At 34.6% G+C, this 26,385-nt stretch overlaps 1 protein-coding gene across 2 annotated transcripts; it reads left to right on the top strand.

Moving 5' to 3' along the window:
• Positions 1 to 7,449: 7,449 nt before the first annotated feature.
• LOC129902361 (PH, RCC1 and FYVE domains-containing protein 1) lies at positions 7,450 to 25,491 on the top strand. 2 transcript variants are annotated; one of them, XM_055977584.1, is made up of 10 exons: positions 7,450 to 7,755; positions 9,690 to 9,776; positions 11,537 to 11,626; positions 12,454 to 12,534; positions 12,681 to 12,875; positions 13,017 to 15,149; positions 19,221 to 19,367; positions 23,651 to 24,036; positions 24,885 to 24,993; positions 25,102 to 25,491. In XM_055977584.1, exons 1-10 carry the CDS (start codon positions 7,684 to 7,686, stop codon positions 25,156 to 25,158), a joined length of 3,357 nt encoding a protein of 1,118 aa, XP_055833559.1. In that variant the 5' UTR covers positions 7,450 to 7,683; the 3' UTR covers positions 25,159 to 25,491. The 2 variants fall into 2 exon arrangements, with proteins under 2 accessions (XP_055833559.1, XP_055833560.1); XM_055977585.1 differs by lacking the exon at positions 12,454 to 12,534.
• The last annotated feature ends 894 nt before the right edge of the window (positions 25,492 to 26,385 follow it).

Raw genomic sequence — 26,385 nt, forward strand, 5'->3', positions numbered from 1 at the left:
ACTCTTAGACTGTGCATTAAAATAGTGCATTGTGGACAGTGCTTTATTTAAGTTGTGGGATGGGAGTTGGAATTCTCATTGTATATTTGAATAAATTCTGTTTAGTGCATTTTTATTTTGGGTTTCTTGGTAGTTGTTTTTGATTCTTTAGCCAAGGATAGTCTCTTTTGAACCGTACAAAAAAATGTTTCATAGGATTAAGTTTGTGTCTGTTTGTATATAAAGTGTCTTATTAGGCTGCACACGTGAAGGAAAGCATGATGTAAAGCATGGTACATAATGAAATGACTAGTTTAAGACACCTAAGCTCTTGTATTCGACTCAAGTGATGCATGCTTAATATTGAACTTATATGATTGTGTAGTTGGTAATCAGTAGTTAGAATTCTTCAGTTGTACATGTGCCATGTGTGTGTGTAAGGATTTGATGTATTATGTGCGTACATATTGATAGCTAGAACTTGCCCGGTGTGTATGCGAAACGAAATGAGGATTGTAGTGTTTAGGAAATGACGTAGGCATTTCTTTAATAGCCTTATTTTTATTTCCCCTTGTTTGGTGCCTAACCTGAATGCTGAATCCCTAATTACCCCCTTTGAGCCTTGAAATTTTCTTTGGCACACGCATTATAAAGCTTACCCCCAAATTTTCTAGAGTCATTAATCTGATCCAAAATCCTAAGCGCTTTGAAAAGAGACAAATGTGGAACAAAGGGATAAGAGAATATGAAGCTTATGAAATGGGGTATTGGTATTGAAATAGAATTACATCTTGTAATAAATATAAAAGAGAAAAGTTTTGAAAACAAAGTAAGTAAGAAGGGATAAGCAAGAAGGAGGGGTAAGCTTAAATGGGTGGTTGAAGTTGAACAATTGAGAAGTGTAATGTATTAAAGTGCTTGGGAACGTTACTAGATAATAGTTCCTACCCATCCATCATCCTACATTACAACCTATAAAGACCTAGTGATCCCAAACTATTGCATTCTTGTATTAGTAGAGAAAAAAACTAAGGGCAAGCCTATGACAATTCTTGTGTTGCACATGAAATCGTTTGAGAGAGTGAGTGACTTTGTTGCTATATACCCACTGAGGTTAAAAATGCTAATTGAGTGCTTATAGGTAATTCAATTGTGGTGAGAGGCACATGTTCAATTATCGGGATTGATAACTTATAGGATAACCAACTGAATGATGTATATGAGTTTACTGTGTTGTAGAGTCAGTCCTTGAGGTTAAGAGGTGTTAAACTAGTTAGGTGGATATGAACATGCTTATTGAGATTTTTATTTATAGTCGAGTCAGACTGCCTTATAGTCATGTTATGTCAGTATCTATGCCTAAGTCAGGTGTTCATTGGAGGATGAACAAACGCCTAAGTGTGGGATGGTGATCTTGGGCACATTTATAAGCCTATGGGCCATGTTTGCCCATACTTGGTAGGCATTTTAAGAAGATGTTGGAGCTAAATTGTGTGTTTTGAATGAAAGACCAATCAAGTGCGCACTAAGGTATGTGTATGCATTAAAGTAAATGCAAAAAGTTTGGAGAAGCATAAGAAATAAGGGAGAAATATGGCCTGCAGAAGCTATAGTGGCATGCCGCGCCAGAGCCAAAACTTCAGAGACACATTTCAGGCGTTATAGTGGCGCACCATGCCAGGAGGAAAATAACAAGTTCTCTGTATGAGCTATAGTGGCGCGCCGCGCTAGCATACAAACTACAGAGATACATTCTTGGCGCATAGTGGAGCGCGGTGCCACTGCAGCTCCAAAGACTTTTTATTTTTTTATTGTTCTGGGTTCGATAATAATTAAAAAGGGGCATTTAAATAGATTTTTTAGGGCTTATGAGAGGGCAACAACCGCATTTTGGAGAGAAAGAAGGAAGAGCAAGAAGAACACAAGCATCTTAGGTTCCTTTTCTTCTTCTTTTCTTGTACCCATTAATTTGTATGAAATTAAGTACTTGTTTTATCATTTGAATATGAGTAGCTAAGCACCCAAAATTTGAGGCTATAGCTATGAAGTCATGGTTTAATATTATTTGAGCTTGGTTGATGATGGGTTATTGATTTTAATTACTCTTGCATTCTTGTTGTTATGATTTTAATGTTTGGCCAACATTAGAATATGTGTGTTGTCTACCTTGGATTTGGAAGAGGACAAGTAGATAGATCAAAGAATGGAAGGAACGTGTTTATACTAGAATAACCTAGGATGATTCGTATATAGGATGCTCGTAAAACATACATATATACCACATTTGGTCATGATAAAGGATAATAGTTTAAATGCGTCTTTATTGTTTTATACCTATCCCCGCTCAATGATGTAATTAGGTTGACGATAAAGATAGGCAATTATAGGTCGGGAGACCATGATTGGATTAATAACTCTTTTTGTTCAGTAATTAAATTACCCATCGGAGACTGAGATCGAAGAATAGTAAGCTTGACTTCACGTTATGCTATAGCCCTGGAATTTCTCGTAATTTGATTAATATACGTACCTAATGCATTGCTTTTATTCGTAGAAAATTTTCTTACATCCAAAATTATTAACAAATTATCTCAAATTCATCACACAATCGCAATTAGTGTAGTTAATTGAAAAGAAATAATTCGCCTCATTAAGGTCCCTGTGGGTTCGACATCTGGCTTGAAAGAGCCGCTTTACTACTTGAGAGACTACGTACACTTGCGTGTGAAATTGTAGCCACAACAAATCCCACAAGTGGGATCTGGAGATTGGGGAGGGTAGAAAGTATGCAGACCTTATCACTACCTTGTGAAGGTAGAAATATTGTTTCTGAAAAACCTTCGGCTCAACTGCAACAAATTCAGGTACCAAAAAAGGAGATAATAAAGAAAATATAGCAGATAATCACGAAACATTGCAAGGTCTACTAGAAGAAAGTAAAAACAACAATAAAATAGTGCGATAATCGAAACACCATCAACAACGTACTAGGACATATTATTGAAAACAATAATAAATAATATAACTAGTACCCAGCAAAACCATAATAAATAATAATAAATATAAAAGAACAAGAGCTACAGTAAAACAACTAGTACAACAGGTCACACTACACTACCTACCTTCTACACTAATATGTGTCCTCCACACTTTCGTATCTAAGGTCATGTCTTCGGTAATCTGAAGTTGCATCATATCCTGTCTTATCACCTCTCCTCAATACTTCTTATCCCTACCTCTGGCTCTTCTCGGACCCTGTATAACCAACCTCTTGCACCTCTTCACTAGTGCGTCTACCATCTTCTCTTCACATATCCAAACCATCTCAGTCTCGCTTCCCTCAACTTGTCTACCATGGAGGCCACTTCCACCTTCATCTGAATATCCTCATTTCTAATCTTATCGCTCATAGTATGACCATACATCTGCCTCATCATCCTCATCTTCATAATATGCATCTTTTAGACATAGGAGTTTTTGACTGGCCAATACTCTGATACATACAACAATGGCGGTCTAATCACTACTCTATAGAACTTACCTTTGAGTTTAGGTGGTACATATTTATCACACAAGACTTCAGAGACAAGCCCCGACTTCATCCATGCCGCACCAATACAATGTGTGATATCATCATTGATGTTTCTACTTCTCAGAATAGTAGACCCAAGATACTTGAATTTGTCTCTTTTGGGCATATTTCATGTACTACCATACAAATATATATATATATATATATATATATATATATATATTTTAAATAAAAAAATTTCAATCATTTAATCAATACTATTATAAAGAAATAACTTATGAATAAATATTAGATCCGTGCACAAACTTTTCCTCACTAGTATAAAATAAAAAAGAGACTAATATAATTTTATAGCTCGATTTATGAAATATTATTTTTGATGATTTATAGAAGAATCAGAGTTTATTTTCAACTTTGAAACTGGGATGGGAATATTTTTCTATTGGAGAGAATTTGGACAGAATTTGATTCCCAAGTGGCCTTATGCTGGGAAGATAGGAAATGAAGGGGGGGGGGGGGGGGGAGAAGATAAAAGTAGAAAAAGTGATATAAGCTTGAAAATGGGGGAAAGAACTAGTGGACTGGGGATATTTTAAAGCAATTCTTTTATTTACTATAATTTTTAAAATCTATTTTCTTATTAACAATATGATTGGTGTTTTTTAATGTATTTTCTAAATACAAATTTAAAAAGTGTTAAGAAATTGATGTCCAAATTCTCACGAAAAAAATTATTGATTCTTCTTTCTTTTTAAAACTCTAAAAGTAAGGGTGTCAACTAGGAGTGGACATGATACGATAGATATCGACTATTATATTGAAATTAAAATTTTTGATATCATGATTTCAATATTGTGGTATTTAGTATGCGTTTTGAAAAAAACTTGGCATTCAGTATTTATTTTTTAAAAATATTAAAATATTGATTAGCCTATCGAAGTATATCATTAAATATACAATTTATATATATATATTATTATAATACTGTAAAAAATATTTAATAATATTAGTACAAAACTAATTATTTAGACATTTGAACTTTGACTACTCTATCTTGATTGAAATTTCGTCTTTTGGGTGGGTGATTGATTAACAAAGGAAATTGTTTGTACTTTCTTTTGAATATTTCTACATGTGTAAGGTGTAAATATGATATAATTGAGATATTTCTTGAAAAGTCATAATTCTCTGTTATATGAGTAAATATAAGGTGAGGTCGATCACACAATGATTATCGATTTATCGTACCACAAAATATTAAAATAGAACTTTAAAATATTGAACCATACCAAATTAATTTAGCATGATAATAATATAATATATTTTTTTTGCCTTTCTATTTTTTTTTAATATAGAATTTCGCTATTTAATGCATGGGAACTAAAGAAAGATAAAATAAAGGAAGATAAAATTTTAAAGTTTCCCCTTTTTTTTTTGGTTGAGACAACACAAAAGAAATTATTAACATAAATTTGAGTAAATAATTGTACATAAAAATAATTGTAATTGCTCTCAAAAAAGTTTTGGCAAGTTATTAGTGTGCCCCTCAATATTGATTGTTAATCTGTTTGTTAAAAATCTCCTCATGGTACATACTCATAAAATAACAAAGGATTTTAGCATCAAAATAACATCCAAAGAGTTTGTTTTTCAAAGTTAATTACGATTACGTTGAAGTGAGTTCTTATATAGTAGTTGTAGTCAAGGTAAATTAGGCAAGTTTTACTAACCTATATTTGAGTAGATACAATGATTTTATGATTAAAATTGATAGCTATAGTAAAAATAGTGTCTTTTCCATAAACTCGAATAATACAAAATTTATCTTATTGGAAGATTTTTCATGCTTAGAAACTTCTAACCATTATTCTTTTTATTAAGGAGTGTTGACTATATGTCCATATCTTATTATTTACACTTACTTTTAAGATTTTAGTTAGGCTTATAGGGATTGTTAGTCAATCACACCTAAATAGGAGCTGAGGCTATCATAGATTAGATCATGCAACAAAAGTAAAATTGTACTAGCAAGAATATAATTAAAATATGTCTCTTTTTCTTCTTCTTCTTTTTTTTTTTAAAAAAGAAAACTTAAATTTCACATAATTTTCAATATTTGAGTATTTATGAGACTTTTTGAGGTGAAAGGCAAAGTTTAAGTAAATAGATAAATAGAATTGGTGGATATAGACAAGGTATTTTATGTTAATAAAATGTAATTGCTATTAATTTAACATAATTATGTTAAATTATTCCCATACATAATAGACTAACTACATGTACCTTTGAACTTAGACTATGTAATTATCATCATGTCATCCATATATGTATTTACAACTTACTTATTTTTTTTGTACAAAATTAATAATAAGAATTTTGATAATTCAACTTTTCAAGATAATTTTTTTTAGAACAACACAATGATATGGTTAGTAGGAATAGTGCTTAAGTGAAGGGTAAAATAACAGTTCAATATTTAATTAATATTTTGGTAATTCATCTTTTCAATTTATGGTCTTCCCACTTTTGGAATAGTATGGTATGATTAATAGAAATAGTGTTTAATTAATGAACATTTTGGTAATTCAACTTTTCAATTTAGAATCTTCCTATTTTTAGAATTGTACAATAATATGGTTGAAATATATAAAACTTATACACTGATTATATATATATTATATACAATAATATTTGTAGAACTACATCACTCAAATATATTGAAGTGTAATTATCTCTAAAGTACCTCTCATAGTCTACTAACCTATATAATGAACTTTTTTTAAGAGTATGTTTGGATGAATTTATAGCATATGATTAATAAATTAATAATTATAAGTTAAGAATTTTTAATTTTTGATTTATTTTTATTTTAAAATAAGTTCTTAAAGTTTTTTTTATTTAAAATTTCACCCAAACATTACAAAAATACATAAATATTATTTTGAGTTTAAAACATATAAAATAAATCAATTCAAATAGACTATAATATAGTAAAATGAGTTTTTTTTGCTATATTTTTGTTTATTTATACTTTTCATTCTAGAGATAGGATCACTGATCACACATACTTAAATTTGCTTACCATCAAAGAGTATAATAAAATAATAAATATTCCTCTTACCTTGAGAATTAATTTTTTTTAGAAAATACTTTTTTTTAAATAATGAATTTACCCACTCAAATTTAAATGAGTCAAGCCAAAGCCTTGACAAGAATTAGTTGACATACATGTTAAAATACAAGAAAAAAATCACTTACTCCCACAAAGTAGCTCATTAAAGCAGAGTGTATTTCGAATGAATATTAAAAAAGAAATTCGATAATAATTAATGAATTTTTGCCTAGAATTCTTCTTACTCTTTTATCATCAAGATTTTCTCTTCGGAAACACTTTACTTCATGAATTAAGCAAGTTCTTTTTTTTTAAAATCTTATATAAACGACTTCTAAAATAATTAAAATATAATGGGTGAAAGTCCTACAAGTAAAATCTGGTCCTTTTTATATAAAAATTAATTAAAAAAAAACTGAAAATTATTATTTTTCCAACCCAAAACAAAAAAGGAAAAAAAGTTAATAATAATATTAATTTTTAATTCTCCATAGTCCACCTTAGTTCTCTTCTCTCTCCTTTCATCTGTTGCACTTTTGTGTGTGTTGCTTCTGCACAATTTTTGGGAAAAAAATTCAGATCAAACATTAGATTCTACTTCTTCACTTTATCACCTGATCTCTTCCTATACCATTTTTTCTCCAAAATCATTGAAATCAGTCAAAGTTTGTGTGTTTTTTTTCAACTGTAAACTTTCATTTTCAGTCGTTTTCTAAGTTTCAGCTATCTGGGGGTGTTTTTTTTCTTTCTATTTTTTGAAGACCCAGTTCAGTTCTTGATTATTCACTCCAAACCCAAAAAGGGTTTCAACATTGTTTGAGCAAGTTGCAAATTAATAGCAAACTGTTGCAGGTTGTGGGGAGCTATCAAGAATTGATTTTTCAGTCCTTTCTTGGGACATTTTGGTGATTTTTTTATGAATAATTTGTATTGAGGTGATTGGAATTCAATCTTTTTGTGTAGATGAGTGAATGGGAGGGGTTGGAGTTGAGAATGGTATTGTTTTTCAATATTGGGGTTTAGAGATTCTAGGGCTGGTTTTGGAAGAACTGGTTTTTTTATGTCAATTGCTGATATAATGAATTCAGATGCTAACCGTGCTGGTGGACAAGTGGAAAGGGATATTGAGCAGGTAAATTGATGCATTTTAAACCATTACTTTGTAGATTGATGTTTGTTGAGCATTATTGTTTTCTGTTTCGATTATCGGTACTAGTATTTTTGTTGTTACTGATAAGCTGAGACCAACCAGTTTGGGATAGAAGGGTAGTTGATTCAATTGTGTTTTTGTTTACTATAGTTTCAGATTGAGGAGTAGTTGATTGAATTGTATTTCATTATTGATCAGCTGGGACCAGCTTGTTTCGGATTGAGGAGTAGTTGATTCAATTGAATTTAGTTAATGATAAGTTGGCTCCAACTAATTTGGAAGGGGAAGTGCAGTTGATTGATTTGTATTTCGTTATTGATAAGCTGACCTTAACTAGTATGGGATAGAAAGGTAGTTACATGGTATGTCGTTATCGATAAGCTCTGGAAACTTGGAGATGCCCTATTTTTTAATATATATGATTATTTCTTTTTAGACTTATGAGAAGATGGTAATAATTTTCCACGTCTCCTTTTTGTTTTTGTTTCTTAGTGTTAGAAGTATCTTTTTGCATTCTGTGGTGAGAATTCGCTATCAGTTTCCTCTTTATGGGGTGTAATGCAGATAACTGATAAAAGAAAGCCTGTTTAACTGAGATAAAAAAATCTGTAATGCTCATTTGACACATAGAATAGGAATGACAATTAAGGTAATAATAATCGGATGGCATGAGTGATAAAAGAAAGCTTGTTTAATTGCGACAATAATTCTGTAATGCTCATTTGATATATAGAACAGGAACTGCAATTAAGATAATAATACTATGATAACATTTTTGTCAAACAGTAAGCCATGAGATTGCTAGGAATGTTGTATTTTCAAAAAAAGAAAGATTGCTAGGACTGTTGTTTCTGCTATTGATGTGCCAAGTAATTTAAAGTGGTTGATGTTGGATAGCAAGAGCAATCAAGTCGAATTAAGTATTTTTAGTCTAAGTTGTGGGGACTCTTTTACTTTCGGTGCCGCACCCATGTCAACGCCACATGGGTTTGAGTGTTATGTGGGATCCATACCCGCTATGGTCAATCGATTTTGGGTACTTTGATCAAAATCGATCGAGAAATTCGACACAAGTACAATGATTTATGAAATCAAAACAAAAGTTAGCGTAAAATCACAATTTCGTCATGTCTTCTATCGGTAAAAAATATTTGTATTAAAAAGTCTACAACCAGAAGGTGCTTTAAAAATATTTACATGTCAACATCACTATGAATGTGCAATGAACTCAAGATGTCTACATGACCTCTACATCATTTGCAATAACAATGTTACACACAAAAAAAAAAAGCAGGAAGGAGATGCATTTGTTCGTAATAATAATTGCATATTCAAACTTGCTCTAAAAAATTCATTCATTCCTTTCTTTCCAAATACTCCACCATAATTTAGGCATGTTTTTATAACTCTTTTTTTAAAAAAAATAATTTAATTATTTTTAGCTATTGTTAGTGTTCTTGTCCTGTACAATTTGCATCGCTTTTCGTTTTTGCCATTATATATATTGGTTTCGCTCTCGTATTTAGGGCTGATACTTTTGAGCCGAGGGTCTTCCGGAAACAACCTCTCTATCTTCGTGAGATAGTGGTAAGGTCTGCGTACATCCTACCCTCTCCAGACCCCACCTGTGGGATTTCACTGGGTATGTTGTTGTTGTTGTTGTTAGCTGAATTCCCACAACCGTATCCATACCTGGGTCCGTAACCCTGAATCTTACGAAGGATCGGACCTCTATATCCGCACCCCTATCGGATACCTGCACCCAAGTCCGAGCAACTTATTTTTCAGTTACCCCTTAAGTTCTGAAAATCGGGCTATTAGTGTTGCTTGTTCCATTATTTATTTATTTGGTTTGAAATTCCTGGACTTCTGTAGTTTCATTTCAGCTTGTAATTACTTCTCATGATTTACATCAGGCCATAACTGCTCTAAAGAAGGGTGCGTACTTGCTTAAATATGGAAGAAGGGGGAAACCAAAGTTTTGTCCCTTTCGGTTGTCAAATGTAAGTATCAGTTCATGTTTCTTTAGCCTACGTAATTTACTTTGTAATTTTGTGTTCTTAACCCGACTTCCTCTGTATCATCTATGCATATTCTTGTAAGATTTCTCTATCATTTGTACTTATTGGAACAAAAAAGAAAAAAGATTTCTCTCTTATTTATTGAGCTTAGCATGAGGTTTAAGATACTATTTACTTTTTCCTTTTTTTTCCATTTGTATAGTTTAATATCTATGCTGGTCTTTGCTTTTGTCAATTAGGCTGCAAAGCCCTGATGTTTGAGACTTGAGTTTTTCTTATAATTGTTTAATTTCTAATTTGACGTGCAACTACTTTGTTCTATAATTTCTAAGGAAAGAATAAAAACTTCTAGATTCTATCAAGAAGAAGCTAGTAGTCTATCAGGTTTTGTGGGAGATGTATTATATTTGCCTAATTGTTGGAGTTAAGGTGTTTGACGTGACCCTTGTTTGTGAAATGCCCTAGTGGAGAATTGGTTTCAGGAGCTCATATTATGTCTGGTACAGCTGCTTTTTTTTTTTTTGGATCAAGGGCAAGAGAAGGGGTTTCAATCTTGTGTAAAAATATAAGCAGTAATGAGAGAGAAATTTAATTCTGTACAACGTTTAACAGGCTATACATTTCTTGTTGTCATTTCCGTCTACAATCTCCAGTTGATTTACAGCTGCTCTGAAGTTGTGGAATCTTCAGCTTTGTGTCTTACTGTACATAGATTGCCCAAAATGTGTGTTGCAGCCTATCTATTTGAGAAACCCTTTCTGATCCGAGTAACCTAGTAATCAGCTCAGAAATCTTACCATATTATACCTTCTCCTCTATTTTTAAAAAATGCTTACGACATCAGTTCCTTTGCCTTTCTATATTTTCAGAATTGGTGTTCTTTGTGTGTCTGTATGATTTATTGTGTTACAGATAGGAGTATCATTTAAACAATAGAAATACTATATAACATAAGGAGAATATGTGATCAAGCATGAAAAGTATGCATCAGTGAGTTCACACTCATTTATCTTTCTGCTATTATGAAAGCAATACGTGAATTGTGATATCTGAATTGCCGTACACTCAAAGAAGATAAAAATAGCACCGTGTCCTATGCAGGAAAATATTTAAAGTCGAGTTACAAGCAAAATGCAGAAAAAGTTGGTGATCAAATTGTCTTCAAAGACCTATCCTTTTCATGTTATCCAACAACCTAAACTTAGAAATCATTCATTTATGCTAAAACGAAAAATATAATTTTCCATACACAAATGCTTCAGGTATGCTGGTTTTCTCACAACAGAAAGAGAATCGACCATTTTGAGAACTGTGCTTCTTACTGTTTAACCTCAGCGTGTAGTTCAACGTCATCAAATGCATTTATTCTTTGTGTCCTTCTTCCATGTTGTCATTTCTTTGTCTGTCATTGCTGATGACTTTGTATGTAACAGTAACCGTGTTTTCATATCACAGAGAGGGACTCTTTTTCAAAATAAAATAGAGAGAGAGGGAGAGTTCATTCTGCATAAATTATTTATCTTTACCTTCCTTTATTAGATGTTGGATTTACGGTTGTATTATAGTTAGCGGAATTTGATTCCCTGTGTTTAGTTAGCCTGAAGTCTGGACTATACCTATCAAAAAATGTTAGCTATCAGAAAAAAAGTTAGTGTGAAGTCTGGACTACTTTGTGTCCTTTGAAACATAGCTCTAATTGAGAATCAGTGCAATCTAAAAGTTTATTCTGATTCTGGTTGCAGGATGAGTCTGCTTTAATATGGTTTTCAGGTAAAGAGGAGAAACACCTGAAGCTAAGTCATGTGTCAAGAATAATATCTGGGCAGCGCACTGTAAGTTCTCCCCATGGTGAAAAGCCTATTTCTGACTTGCAACTTTTTTTTATTGGTATCTCTATCATTTGAATGAATCCATCTGCATATCTTTTTGTGTGCTATAGGTTCAGAGGTGTGAGAATGTTTCAACATTCCGATCTCACCCCTGTCAATAAAGAACAGATATGTAGTTCATTTCTCAGATGGTATTGGCACCTTTTTTCGGGCCTTAATAAGATTCTATTTAGGCAAATAAACCTTAGGATTTTCTGTTATCCTGGTGCAAGCATCCCTGTTCTCTTTCCATTAGTGACCCCAAAGAAAAGAAGGTAGGAGTTACTGCCATTATGGTTTAAGCTTGTATAGTGACATGCATAGCATTAATAGAGAGGGTCAGGGGTGGGGGGCTCGACTAGAAGGGGAACTTGAGGGGATATCTGATAAAGTCACGGAGAACCTGAGTATTGTTCGTGAATAGTTATGTATTGCTTTACTTTTGTGCTAGACACGCTAGTCTCATCATCAAATGTTTTTATCTCTTCTTCTCAATGTGATAATGTAATTTTTTTATAAACAATAAACTTAGCGAGTTGATGAAAGATGAAGAAGAGGTAGATGGGTGGAGAATGAATAGGACCAAGGTCCAAACACTGCAAAAGGAAGGTTGCCCACAAGCCTTAATTGATTTGATTAATTGTGCTGTATTCATCTGTCAGTCTTTGTCTTTCTTGGCTTCTTCCCACGCATACACACACACATCTTGCTACAACTGTCAAGCATAACAAGGCAAAAATCTTGTTAGTAGTTTTTCAATGATCTGAAAATTGCTGCTGTTCTGTTTCCAGCCAATTTTTCAAAGGTACCCACGACCTGAGAAAGAGTATCAGTCATTTTCACTTATATACAATGATAGATCGCTGGATTTGGTAAGAGTTTCATTAGTAACAGCTGTGTCTTTCCTTTAAAGAAAATATTAATGTGATTTTTTTTGCTCTGTATTATTCCATTTTTGTCAGAAATTGGTTCGTGCACCAAACTCATCTCACCTTTGCTTATCATTCTCTCTTCTTAGATATGTAAAGATAAAGATGAAGCAGAGGTCTGGTTTAGTGGTTTGAAGGCATTAATATCTCGTGGGCACCAGAGAAAATGGAGAACAGAATCAAGGAGCGATGGAATTTCTTCTGGTGCTACTAGTCCTAGAACATATACACGAAGAAGCTCTCCTTTGCATTCTCCATTTAGTAGTGGTGACAGCTTGCAGAAGGTACTATAGCATCTACATGTCTACTCATGCATATGCAGATTAAATATCTCCTTTAATTTATTCATGTTGGTACAGTGAAAGTATTTTGGTTCTATTCTTCTCGTTGGGATGTTGAATGATAAGATCGTATATGTCCTTCAGGATGGTGGTGATCAGCTTCGCATTCATAGTCCATATGAAAGTCCTCCCAAAAATGGTCTAGATAAGGCTTTTGCTGATGTAATTCTGTATGCTGTACCTCCTAAGGGGTTTTTCCCTTCAGATTCTGCTAGCGCTTCTGTTAATTCCTTATCTTCTGGAGGTTCAGATAGCATGCATGGTCAGATGAAGGGAACGGGGGTGGATAATTTTAGAGTAAGCCTTTCAAGTGCAGTTAGCTCGTCAAGTCAAGGTTCTGGTCATGATGATGGTGATGCCTTGGGGGATGTTTTTATCTGGGGGGAAGGCACTGGGGATGGTGTCCTAGGTGGTGGATCTCATAGAGTTAGCAGTTCTTTTGGTGGAAAATTAGATTCTTTGTTTCCCAAAGCTTTAGAGTCTGCGGTGGTATTGGATGTTCAAAATATAGCTTGTGGTGGCCGACATGCAGCACTGGTGACAAAGCAGGGTGAGATTTTCTCCTGGGGTGAGGAATCGGGAGGTAGGCTTGGGCATGGCATTGATTCTGATGTTTTGCATCCAAAGCTTATAGATTCACTCAGCCATTCAAACATTGAGCTTGTTGCATGTGGTGAAAATCATACTTGTGCTGTAACACTCTCTGGAGACTTGTACACATGGGGTGACAGTGATTTTGGTCTTCTTGGGCATGGAAATGAAGTTAGTCATTGGGTACCCAAAAGAGTAAATGGACCCTTAGAGGGCATACACGTTTCATATATCTCGTGTGGGCCCTGGCATACTGCTGTGGTGACCTCCGCTGGTCAATTATTTACTTTTGGCGATGGTACTTTTGGTGTTCTTGGACATGGAGACAGAAAAAGTGTCTCTAAACCTAGGGAAGTGGAGTCTTTAAAGGGGCTTCGAACTGTACGAGCAGCTTGTGGGGTTTGGCATACTGCAGCAGTTGTCGAAGTCATGGTAGGAAGCTCAAGTTCAAGTAATTGTTCATCAGGAAAACTTTTTACTTGGGGAGATGGTGATAAAGGTAGACTAGGGCATGGTGACAAGGAGTCGAAACTTGTACCTACCTGTGTTGCAGCTCTTGTCGAACCAAATTTTTGCCAGGTTGCTTGTGGACACAGCTTGACAGTTGCATTGACGACTTCTGGTCATGTGTATACAATGGGAAGTCCTGTGTATGGCCAATTAGGTCATCACCAAACTGATGGGAAGTTGCCCCGTCGTGTTGAAGGCAAGCTGGCAAAAAGTTTTGTGGAGGAGATCGCTTGTGGAGCATATCATGTTGCTGTCTTGACTTCCCGAACTGAAGTTTACACATGGGGAAAGGGGGCAAATGGAAGATTGGGTCATGGGGATACTGATGACAGAAATTCTCCAACATTAGTGGAAGCTTTAAAAGACAAGCAAGTCAAAAGTATTGCTTGTGGTACTAATTTTACTGCTGCTATTTGCCTTCATAAATGGGTATCGGGGGTCGACCAATCCATGTGTTCTGGCTGTCGTCTTCCTTTTAACTTTAAAAGAAAACGCCACAACTGTTATAACTGTGGGCTTGTCTTTTGTCATTCATGTAGCAGCAGAAAATCACTGAGGGCATCAATGGCACCTAATCCCAATAAACCCTATCGTGTCTGTGACAGCTGCTTCAGTAAATTGAAAAAAGCTATGGAAACCGATGCTTCTTCTCAGTCTTCTATGAGTCGACGAGGAAGCATGAATCAGTCATTAACTGATACAACAGACAAGGATACTAAGTTGGATACAAGGTCTCGACCTCAACTTGCTAGATTTTCTTCAATGGAATCCTTCAAACAAGTAGACACCCGTTCTTCCAAACAGAAGAAAAAACTTGAATTCAACAGTAGTCGTGTGTCACCTATTCCAAATGGTTCTTCTCAGTGGGGAGCTCTCAACATTTCCAAGTCTTTTAATCCAGTATTTGGATCGTCCAAGAAATTCTTTTCAGCTTCAGTTCCTGGATCAAGAATTGTTTCTCGAGCAACATCGCCAATATCTAGACGGGCCAGTCCACCTCGTTCTACTACACCAACTCCAACATTGGGTGGACTTACATCTCCAAAGATTGTTTTGGACGATGCTAAAAGGACAAACGATGGCCTTAGCCAAGAGGTTATCAAATTAAGAGCACAGGTATGTCATTTGTCTAAGGAGCAGTTATGTACTTCTGATGCACTTTCCTCTTTTTGCTCCAACATCATATCCTTTTTGCTGATGTGAATTAAAAAACAAAGATTTGATCTTGTCTATGAATCTAAGTGTTTTTGGACATTCTCCGTAATGTATGTGTCAAACATTGGACTTGGGGCAAGAAATCCTCTAGGATTTCTAGGGAACACCATATTCATAGAGTTAGAGTCCACTAGGGCTTGAGAAAACTTGTCAAATACTGTTTGGCACTTGTGGTCAAGGGTGAATGGTTGTGATGTCTAAATAATGAATGTGGCATTAGAACTAAATTAGACCTTCAAAAAAATCGTGCTTTGGATGATAATGGGCTCATGATGTCTAAAGGATGAAGCTTTTATTTTACTTATTAAAAAAGTCAAATAATGAATATAAGGAAATAATGAAGTTTTTTTAAATGAATTCTATGTACAAGTTTATCCAACATGAATGCACTTACAAAGGGTAAAAAAGTCTTTCAACATTTCGTGCAGAGCTTCATGTTTTTACAATAATACTAGCCTTAGTGTACGCGCCTTGCACGTGTCCCTCATTTTGATAAGAATGGATTTTTTAAAAATAGAATAATATTTTAAAATGTGTTTGTGTAAACAATATATGAATTTAGAAAGAAAATTATTGATTTTAAATTGATAAATGATCATGTTTAAGAGCTTGATCCAATCCAATAGTTCTTCATTCGGTTTGTTCTAATACTTGCTTCATTGGATGAACGCGCCGTAGAAATAACATTGGATTGAAAGCTAAAAAAGTCGTTCGCTTTTATGTGAGCATTTAAATGCATGCATATATATATATACACACACACACATATATACGCATATATATATATATATGTATGTATATTTATATATACACGCACTTCATGTTAATTATTACAAATTTTGTATCACTACAACATTAATGGATTAACATTTACTATAAATATTAGTATTACGAAGACGCATGTAATACAAAGTTGTATAGTTGATTAGAACATATAGTATATGCTATTCGTTTGAACAATTAGCACTTATGAAATCGTATTGTGATTTAGTATTGGCTTGATTTGGCACTAATAAATTGATATTATGCAAATGCATTATTTATTTGTAACTGGTTGTTAAGAAATTGTTATGCCACCAAACTAAGAAAGATTCATCAAAATTAGTGGTGGCCTCATAATTATGGAGCATGTTTTTTTGTCTCTCTAGTCTCAATTGGACCACACCTCTCTCAGTTAAGGATGCTTATGAGAGTTGGACCTATGGAGAGTTGACAAAGCCATCAAGAAGATCTGAATCATGATACCTGCTTGTATTTTTTGTGTATTTGGTTAGAGAGGAATAGGAGATGTTTTGATGGGAAGTCAACTACTTTAGGCATTTTGAAGGCTAGGTGTATTGCCATTTTGTTTAGTTGGTCCAATTTGTATCTTGTTGTTAATGCAAAACAACTTCAGGACTTCATTAACCCACTAGTTTTGGCTTAGATAGTCTGTATAGTCAGCCAAAGTTTTTTTGTAAGCTCAAATATCTTGTAATTCTAGAATCTTCTTGATGTTGTTGTTAATACCACTTACTTTATCAAAAAAACAACCACTAATGCTTGCATTAGAGTAGGTTGTCTATATCACACTCTTTGGGGTGCAACTTTTCCCCAGACCTTGTTAACGCAGGATGCTTTGTACACCAATTGTATTTTTAAAAGTCCTAAACATAAGGTTGCTTTGCATTATAAGTGCTGTAAAATTGGGCTTTCGGCCTCACACCCAAAAACTACCTCAAAGGGAGGAGGATTGTCCAAACCTAAGGAGACCATCCATCTCATTAACCATCAATGTGAGACTTTTTTCATTCTTCAACACCCCACCTCACGGCCAGGGCTGGGCATCTGGTGCGTGGGAAAATCTAATTTGGGGGCCCAACATTGGGTGAGATGGGTCCCGCTCTAACACCATGAAAGAAATGTACCTTAGGTCTAACTCAACCCCAAAAGACTAAATTTTACATGGTAACAAAGTCAGGCCTATCCCATTTTATGATTACCCATATTGGGCCCCCATATTAAATTGTCCACGCACCAAATGACCTAGTCTGGGCTTGAAGCGTGGGCTGTTAAGTCTCACATTGGTGGGATGAGGAAAAGTTGAACTCTTTATATGGACTTGGGCAATGAACTAGCTTTTGGGGTTGAGTTAGGCCCAAGATTTATTTTTTACAAATACAAATTTATTCAACGTGTAATTATTTCTTAAAAGGTAAAATCTTAATCGCTTTTAAAGGAATTTAATACATAAAATTTAGTTAATTTTAAAATCTAAATATTAAAAAAATAACTACAGCAACAACACGACAACAACAGCAACATACCCAGTAAATATTACAAAAATAATTAAATGACTATTTTGTCAAGTGTGAACTCTATTTAAAAGGATAATAAGGTGAACGACATTTTGCTATGGGGCTTCGCACTTGAAATATTTAATAATAGCTTAATTTTAAACTTTTCATTTTACCTCTTATGAGATGATTTCAACTCAATTTTTTCTCTCTTAATCTATGTGTTTCGTCAAACACCTTCACATAAAGTGAATCGGAAGAAATAATGTAGATTTAACTAAAGAGAGTGAATAACAAGAACACTCGATTAATTGAAACAACTTAAAGTATGTAGTGTTTCTATATTTTCTTTTCTTTTTTCGATTATACAATTTTAAAAGAAGGAATTCAACTTATTAATGCAACATGAAGTTACACTCTATAAAATAAATCTCATACCGTGAATTGGAAAATTGTTATAGATAATTAGTTAGTTTAATAAAGAAAGGAATGCTATAAGTTAACTAAATTGTAATTGATTTTAAGATTTAAATGTTAGGATTTTTAATATAGTTCAAATAAGGAAAGATTTAATAAGCAAAATTTTAGTCAATTTTAAGTACTAAATATTAGGAGTTCTTACATTTTACAAATAACTAAAAAATTAATAGCTATAACTTTAATCAATTTCAAAATCCTAAATATTAGGATAATAATTAAATAACAATTATTTGAAGAAAATAGTTAATGACAATTTTGTCTATTGTGGGACTAGAGAATCTTCTATACATCTTAATCCAAATCAAGTGGAGTCGGCTAGAGAATCTTCTATATCCATTTTCTTCTATTCAGATCTATTACATTCCAACACTGTAATCTGTCTGTTTAGGAAAATCAGCAGTGTTCTGTTCTAGCACACTTTTATCCCGACATACATGTTAGTTTTATTCCTACTAGTTGGTATCACTTGTATGGACCCTCTTTCTCCATTTTATGATGTTAGAACTAAGAATGCATTTATTCTGAAAGTATTTAGGTCTTCTGGGAGAACCTTCCTTGGAATGATTTTAGGTCTACTTTTCTCCCTTATGTGACTTTCAATCATCAAATTATCACACAGAATGTATTTATTCTGAAAAGAATTTAGGTCTTCTGGGAGAACCTTCATGGTAATGATTTTAGGTCTACTTTTCTCCCTTATGTGTCTTTCAATCATCAAATTCTCACACCTAAAGACTGGTACATCAGGAAGCTTACATAGAACATGACCAAACCCTCTCTGGGACCTTCATACATTGTGTCATTCAATTGTGCTACTTACCCCCTCGATTGGATATGGTCATTCTAATCTTGTCCATATTCATCGTAATATCTTGTACTTTTACGACATTCATCCATGGATATGTTGGGCTTTAAGCCTCAATTTTTACTCCTTTGTAATACCCTGGTCTGTCAACCATCCTATAAAATTTACTGTTCACCTTGTTAGTATTGTTTTATCCATAACGTTTTAGTAATTACTTTCCGTTTCAGGCGCCTTTTTTAGTTCTGTGCTACATCTTAATCTATAATGTCATTCTCATGAAAGACTGAGTCTAGCATCTGAACTGTCTGTATTTATGCATCACGATTTTGTTGAAATTGAATCATCAGACTCAAATGAATGTACTATTAATTTCATTGAAAAAAGCATTGTGTTGAACGATCTTCATCATAGGTGGAAAATCTCATGCGCAAGGCTCAACTTCAAGAGATGGAACTGGAAAGAACTACTAAGCAGCTAAAGGAGGCAATAGCCATTGCTGGAGAAGAGACTGCCAAATGCAAAGCAGCAAAAGAAGTGATCAAGTCACTTACTTCTCAGGTAAGCTGCTATAAATTTTTGGTCAAGAAATTGCTCACAATTGTAATGAAATACACGTCTGTCTTCGAAATGAGTTTCTCAGAGAAAATTGTTTCATTGTGACTTGATGATATGCTCCTTATCAAAAAACTTGATGAAATGCTGCAACTATTACAAATAAGAATGTAATCTACTTTACCTTTTAAAAGTTCATTAGGAAAATAAAGCTTTCATTTACTCTAATAAATTCTAACTGCATATTTTGTCAAGTATTCTTTCAAGTAGTACGGTCCAACATAGCTACATGTATGCTTAGGCCTATGACTTTTATACAGTTGTTTGATGTATAACAAATTAATTTCAGTCCAACTAAGAATGTGGTTTTCATTATTCAGAATATTTCTCTGTTTTGGTCAATATTAGAGTTCGTTTTTTCTTTCTATACAGTCATTTGATAAATAAACAAATTAATTTCTGTCCAACTAAGTCTGTGTTTCTCGTTGTTCAAAATATTTCTCTGTTTTGGTCGATATGAGAGTTTGTATTTTCTTTTGTCATTGTGAATTAGCAGTTGTGCTAAAAAAACTTAGAGCCCGTTTGGATTGGCTTTAAGTTGGTCAAAACCAACTTAAAGTCCCTTTTCAGCTTTTGGACGTGTTTGTCTAATGCTAACTTTAAGCCAGAAAGTTCTTAAAGTCAGTCAAAAATGAAAAGTTAGGATTCCTAACTTTTTTTTTTCTAAGTGCTTAAAGTCATTTTCTTTGACCATAGAAATTACTTTTATATCCCTTATATTTTAACTAAATTCCCAAACTACCCTTTTTATTCTTTTAACCCTAAAATTCACATAATTTTCCTCATTTAAGCACTTTTATCCAAACACTCAACTGCTTATTTATAAAAATAACTTTCAGCACTTTAAAGTTCTAAAAGCACTTCATACATAAAAGTTACTTTTTTAAGCCCATCCAAACGGGCTCTTAATAATGCAATTTTTTCTTTTGTGTCTTTGGGGTTTAAGCTTTTGTTCATCTTGGATCATTCCAGCTTACACACATTGTCTGAATAAAGAATTTGCTTGTCACAAACAGAAAGGAAAAACAGATGTTTGACAATTATATGAACATGTTGTGTAGTATATCTTAAATGTGACTTTTTTTGTACAAATTTCTTTATCCAATCACCTGCATAGTAACCTGTTTGATCGGTTTACCAGCTAAACCTATTAGCTTGATGGTTTAATATATATATATATATATATATATATATATATATATATATATATATATATATATATATATATGTGTGTGTGTGTGTGTGTGTGTGTGTGTGTGTCTTCAAGGAATTCAATTTCTTGAATGAAGGATGGCCTGTTTGTGGTGTAAAAACCCAACTATGTTGCATGGTCTAGCAGAAATCAGGTTGTCTTCAAGGTCAATTTCATTAGAAGAATGGCTTACTTAACTTGAAGTGGGTTAATTGCTTCTTATCTAAGGTAGATTTTTAGCTCGGAAACACAAAACATGTCCTAAGTCAGCTTAAGGTGTGTAATGTCCTGTTTAAACACCTCTCCCAGTTCTTTTTAGCCTACCTCTACCTCTCCCAACTCTTGCTACAGCAAACCTCTCACACCTCCTCACTGACGCATCCTCACACCTCTTCACATGTACGAACCATCTTACTCTTGCTTCCATCATCTTGTCCGCCACTAATACCACTCTCACTTCATATCTCTCCATTATGCCCACACATTACACTTCTATCTTAGCATCCTCATATCCTCTACCTTGATCTTCTAAATGTGCGCGTCCTTAACTGACCAACATTCTATCCCATACAACAACGTTGGCCTTACCACCACTCTGTAAAACTTACCTTTAAGCCTTGGCGATGCATTTTTACCACACAGTATCCGTAGGCGAGCCTACATTTTACCTACTCCACTCCAATATGATGTGCAACATCATTGTCAATCTCCCCGTATTCTTGGATTATGGACCCATGATACTTGAAACTTCCTATCTTGGGTATGACTAGTGCCTTGACCTTCATTCCACCTCCGCCCATGCTTTGCGCCATTGAACTTGCACTCCAGGTACCTTGCTTTAGTCTTGCTTAACCTGAAACTTTTAGACTCTAGGGTCTTTCTCCAAACTTTCAGTCAATCGTTAATGTCACCGTGCATCTCGTCATTCAATACTATGTCATATGGGAATAACATGCACCTCGATACCTCCCCTTGAATATGCCGTCTCAGTTCGTCCATCACTAAGGCATATAGAAAGGGGCTAAGGGTTGATCCCTGGTGGAACCTCATCACGATCAGAAAGTGCTCTGCAGTCACCTCCACTGTCCTAACTCGGGTCTTGGCTCCATTGTACATGTCCTTAATACCCCTAACGTTTGTCACGGGTACAACTGTAGACTCCAAACATCTCCAAAGGACCTCCCTAGGGACTTTATCTTGTGTCTTTTCTAGGTCAATGAACACCATGTGTAAGTTTCTCTTCTTGTCCTTATATTGCTCCAACAATCTCCTAACAAAAAGAATGGCTTTTGTAGTCAATTGCCCCAACATGAATCCAAATTGGTTCTCATCTCGACCGCCCTCTTCCAAACTTTCATAGTGTGGCTCGGTTGTTTGATACCCCTATAGTGATTGCAATTTTGAATATCACTCTTGTTCTTGTACAACGGAACCACACCTCCATTCCTCTGGCATTCTTGCCGTCCTAAATATGACATCAAACAAGCCTGTCAGCCATTTAATACCTGTCTCGAATGCGCTCTTCCAAAAATCCAGGTATGGAGTGGCTGACTGGCTTATTTGATGTCATATTTAGGACGGCTAGAATGCCAAAGGAATGGAGGTGTTGTACAATGGTTCCACTGTACAAAAACAAGGGTAATATTCAGAATTTCCCATTCATTGAAATTACTCCTAAATTTAAGCTTCTGTCCTGATTCATTTGTAACAATCAGCCACCAAACAGCTCTTGTCTGGTGTGATGCCATACAGAACAGGGAATTTATCCTTGAGTTTTCCAGTTTCTAGCCAAATCTCCTCCCAGAATTTTATCTTACTACCTTCTCCCACCTCCAATCTGATACCCCCCCCCACACACACACCCAAAGCTTGCTAATGTTCTTCCAGATTGCTCCCTGATTTGACTGAAGAACGGTTTTTGGTTTACAGAAATCGTCTCTACCATGATTTATGGCAATGACATCTTTCCATACCTCTGTTTTATGTTCATTAAATCTCCATAACCATTTATATAATGAACTCTTATTATGTTGCCTGAGAATTGAGTCCCATTCTATCTCTCTTTTTGGCCAAACATTACGTCATTCCATTTTACCTAATGCATTCTTCTCTTTTTAGAATTTCCTTCCCACAGAAACCTATTTCTCACCCTATTGATCCTCCTTTCAACACTAGCTGGGATAGGCAATAAGAACATTAAGTATGTTGGAATCCCATCAAGAACTAACCTTCCACCAAGAGATAGGTTTATTTCTTCCGATGTGCTAAAAAAAATTTCACTTGTCCACAACCCCTTGCACCAAGTGGAAGACCCAAATATGTGGTAGGAAATCATTCAACTATGCATCCCAGAACCTCTACCATCCTGTATTACATCTTCTGAGTTCACAACAAACGCGCTGCTCTTCTGCATCTTAAATGACTACTTTAATCCTAAGGCATTTCTCAAAATTTGCATCTTTGGATAGTCTTTTTGTTATAACAAAGTAACTGCATGTGTTTTTGGTTCGATAACTGTATTTGATCAGCAATCTACTTCATCTGTTTCAAATAGAATGTCGTTTGTTTCCTTCCCAAAATAAATTGACATTTGTTTCATACCAATGTCTAGCTTCATTAAATCCGAGTTCCAAAATGTTTTGTATACCTGCAAAAGTTAAGTGGACCAAAATTTTATGATTGCAAATTTACTTTACTATTAGCAGTTAACCTTTTAAGTTCACATAGAATGTAGCTTGAGCTTAAAAGTATGAAGGTACTCAGTCAGGAAACCAATAGAGGGAAAAAGAAAGTTTCTCTATAATTTGCTTGTTAACTTTTTGGATTCGTGAGTTTTTCATAGTTAAGCTTGTTTTCCATAGTGGTCAGGTTATGTGCCATTGTTTGTCAGTATCCTTTAGTGTAGTATTTTGGTTTCCCCTTCTTTGATGAATATAGAGATGCTTTGTAAAGGTATTGAACACATAATTTTCTGTTGACCTGCCTTTCATTAGCTTCTCTTGCTGATAGTCTGTTTTGTGGTCTTTATCTTTCATAGCTGAAGGAAATGGCTGAGAGGCTGCCGGTAGGTGCTTCCCGGAATATCAAGTCTCCTTCATCTTTTTCCTCGGGTTCCAATCTTACCGCCAGTGACATATCAAATGGCTGTATTGACCGAGTCCATAGTCAATTAACTTTTCAAGATGTGGAGTCAAATGTATCTAACAGTCAACTACTTTCTAATGGATCAAGCAATGTCAGTAATCGCAGTGCTGTCCAAAACAGACAAGGGTTTCCAGAACCGACGACAAGAAACGGGGCTAGAACAAAAGAAGGTGATTCTCGTAATGAGAATGAATGGGTTGAACAAGATGAACCAGGTGTATACATTACACTTACCTCCTTACCTGGAGGTGTCAAAGATCTTAAACGTGTTCGCTTCAGGTGCGTTAACTGTGGCTTTAGGTCATTAAATTTGATGGAATTTTATCCTCTCTGCATTATTCTTGTTGAAGCAAATGATCTCCTTGTAAATATTTATTTCTGCCGTCAATTACTTGTCAATTTGTGTGAGCACATTTTAAGGAATATGGTTAGGCTATGGCTTTGGTAAAGTGATCCATCTCTCTTTAAGAATATTCTGGCTACGAATGGCTCCTATCCTTGGACTGGTTCCTGATTTTTCAAATATTATTTTTAGTTTGACGCAAAAGATCTTCTTTTAGTTTGTTTACAAGATCCTTCATGTATTCAGTTCTTTTCCATGAGGCTGCTAACTATATGCTTCTATGTTGGTTGTCTATGGATCTCCCGTTTCTGCTACTCGACATTATCGAAACTTCATTCTGAAATTTAGATTTTACAAATGTGGCTGCGTGGTCAATGAGGATTCTTAAAGCCAACCCCAACTTACTTGGGGACTGAGGCGGTTGTTGTTGTACAATGGATTCATCTCTGGTAGAGATTTGTATACCCATGTGACATGTAGGAATAAGCTTGAGATCTTAAAGACATTTTAGTTCTAGATGATCCCTAATTTTCTTTAAAAGACAAACCATTTAGCATTGGAGCAATATTAGTTAAGTAGAATGCATACAGATTCATATAGCCGACCCACAGTTTAGGATTGAGGCATAGTTGATTGATTGAGAATTCATTTCTAGAATCCTGCAAAAAGAAACTTGTGCTTGTGTGCTTTGTGATTGCAGTGACATTGTGTGTTTGAATGCTTTAAGTTGCATACAGTTGCTTTTCCCTTAAAAATCAAAATACTGATGTGTGTTAAAATGCAGTCGAAAACGATTTAGCGAGAAACAAGCTGAACAGTGGTGGGCAGAGAACCGCCCAAGAGTTTATGAGCAGTATAACGTGCGGATGGGGGACAAGTCAAGTATTGGCACTGTAAGCGAGGACTTACCTCATTGAAACATGCTAATGAATTTGTGAGTGAATTTTTCTTTTCTTGACCTCTTCTTTTTCTTCTTCCCTGCCGGAAAATCTCTGCTTTAGGGGGAAGAAGATCATATTCTTCGCTTAGTTTGGCTTCTCAAATCTGTGAGGTGGTAGCAAGGGTTGCCATTAAAAGAACTAGGAGTAGAGATTTGCTTTGTAAGTTTTCATTAGATTTTTCTTTTTTCTTCTAATGGCTTGACCTGTTCTTCTATAATTTTCATTTTCCCCTTCCATAGTGGTGTTTGTGGGGAATTGAAGGTGAGAGATGTAAAGTTTTAGTAGGCTTGCTTGCTCTTATTGGGAGTTAGCTTCCTTGTAAATTTCCAAAGTAAATGCATCTTCAGATTTCAAATCCCTACCCTTTCTGCTACAAGTGTACACTTTTACTCATGGTCCGTTTGACCATGTGAGATGAAATCATATGAGATGAAGTTGAAGTTTAGTAAATACTTGTTTCTCTTTTTTTCTCTCTCAACTAGTTGAGGCATGCCGTGTTTATTTTTCTTCCTAGATAACCCCCAAAATCCCCTTTCGAGGACCGATTTGGTGCATGGTTTGAAACTCAGTGAACCAAGTTTTGTTTCATAGTAGGTTTGAACACGTGACATGCACCTAGCTATACATCATGCAGAGTTCTATGGGGATGTTTATTGTTTTGTCCAAAAGTAACTAACTACTACTAAGTAGCAACTCATGTAAGTTGGTCAAGTGGCAGGTGAAATTCTAATAAATAGTTTTATCTAAGTTGATTAAACAATTTGATGAAGGATGCAAATTCTTAGCAAAAGTTATAAAGTGTGGGAAGTTGAAGTTCTCTCTAAACATACATAAATGATCATTTAACAGTGAAAAAGTTTTGCCACTACAAAAACAAGAAACAAGAACGAAAGAAAAGGAAAGAAAATTCTTTTTAACCCTCATTGTGCAGAGGTGGATTCAAGATTTAAAGTTTATGAGTTTCTACAATGATCTTAAATTAATATACCATAATAATTGAATTCATAATCATATATTTATACATGTTTGATGGATTTTTTAATAGAAACACAGAATCGCTATAAAACTATTGAGTTCATGTGAAATGATAAATTACGGTATTGATCAGCATACGGCATTTGTATAAAAGAATAAAACGGAGAACAAAAAAAAATTGTTGAACTTTGACAGATGAAGTGGACATTAATTTGGAGTCTTGTATGAATTATTAAAATTACACCAATCATGTTTATGATTATTATTTTTTTTCAATTGCAAAGGCTAAAAAATAACTATAAAACTGATTAACTAACTACCCACCAAGCAAGGCACATTGCGCGATAGTAGTTAGTTCAGGAAAGCGAA

Source organism: Solanum dulcamara, chromosome 9 (assembly GCF_947179165.1).
Source record: "Solanum dulcamara chromosome 9, daSolDulc1.2, whole genome shotgun sequence".
NCBI lineage: Eukaryota > Viridiplantae > Streptophyta > Magnoliopsida > Solanales > Solanaceae > Solanum > Solanum dulcamara.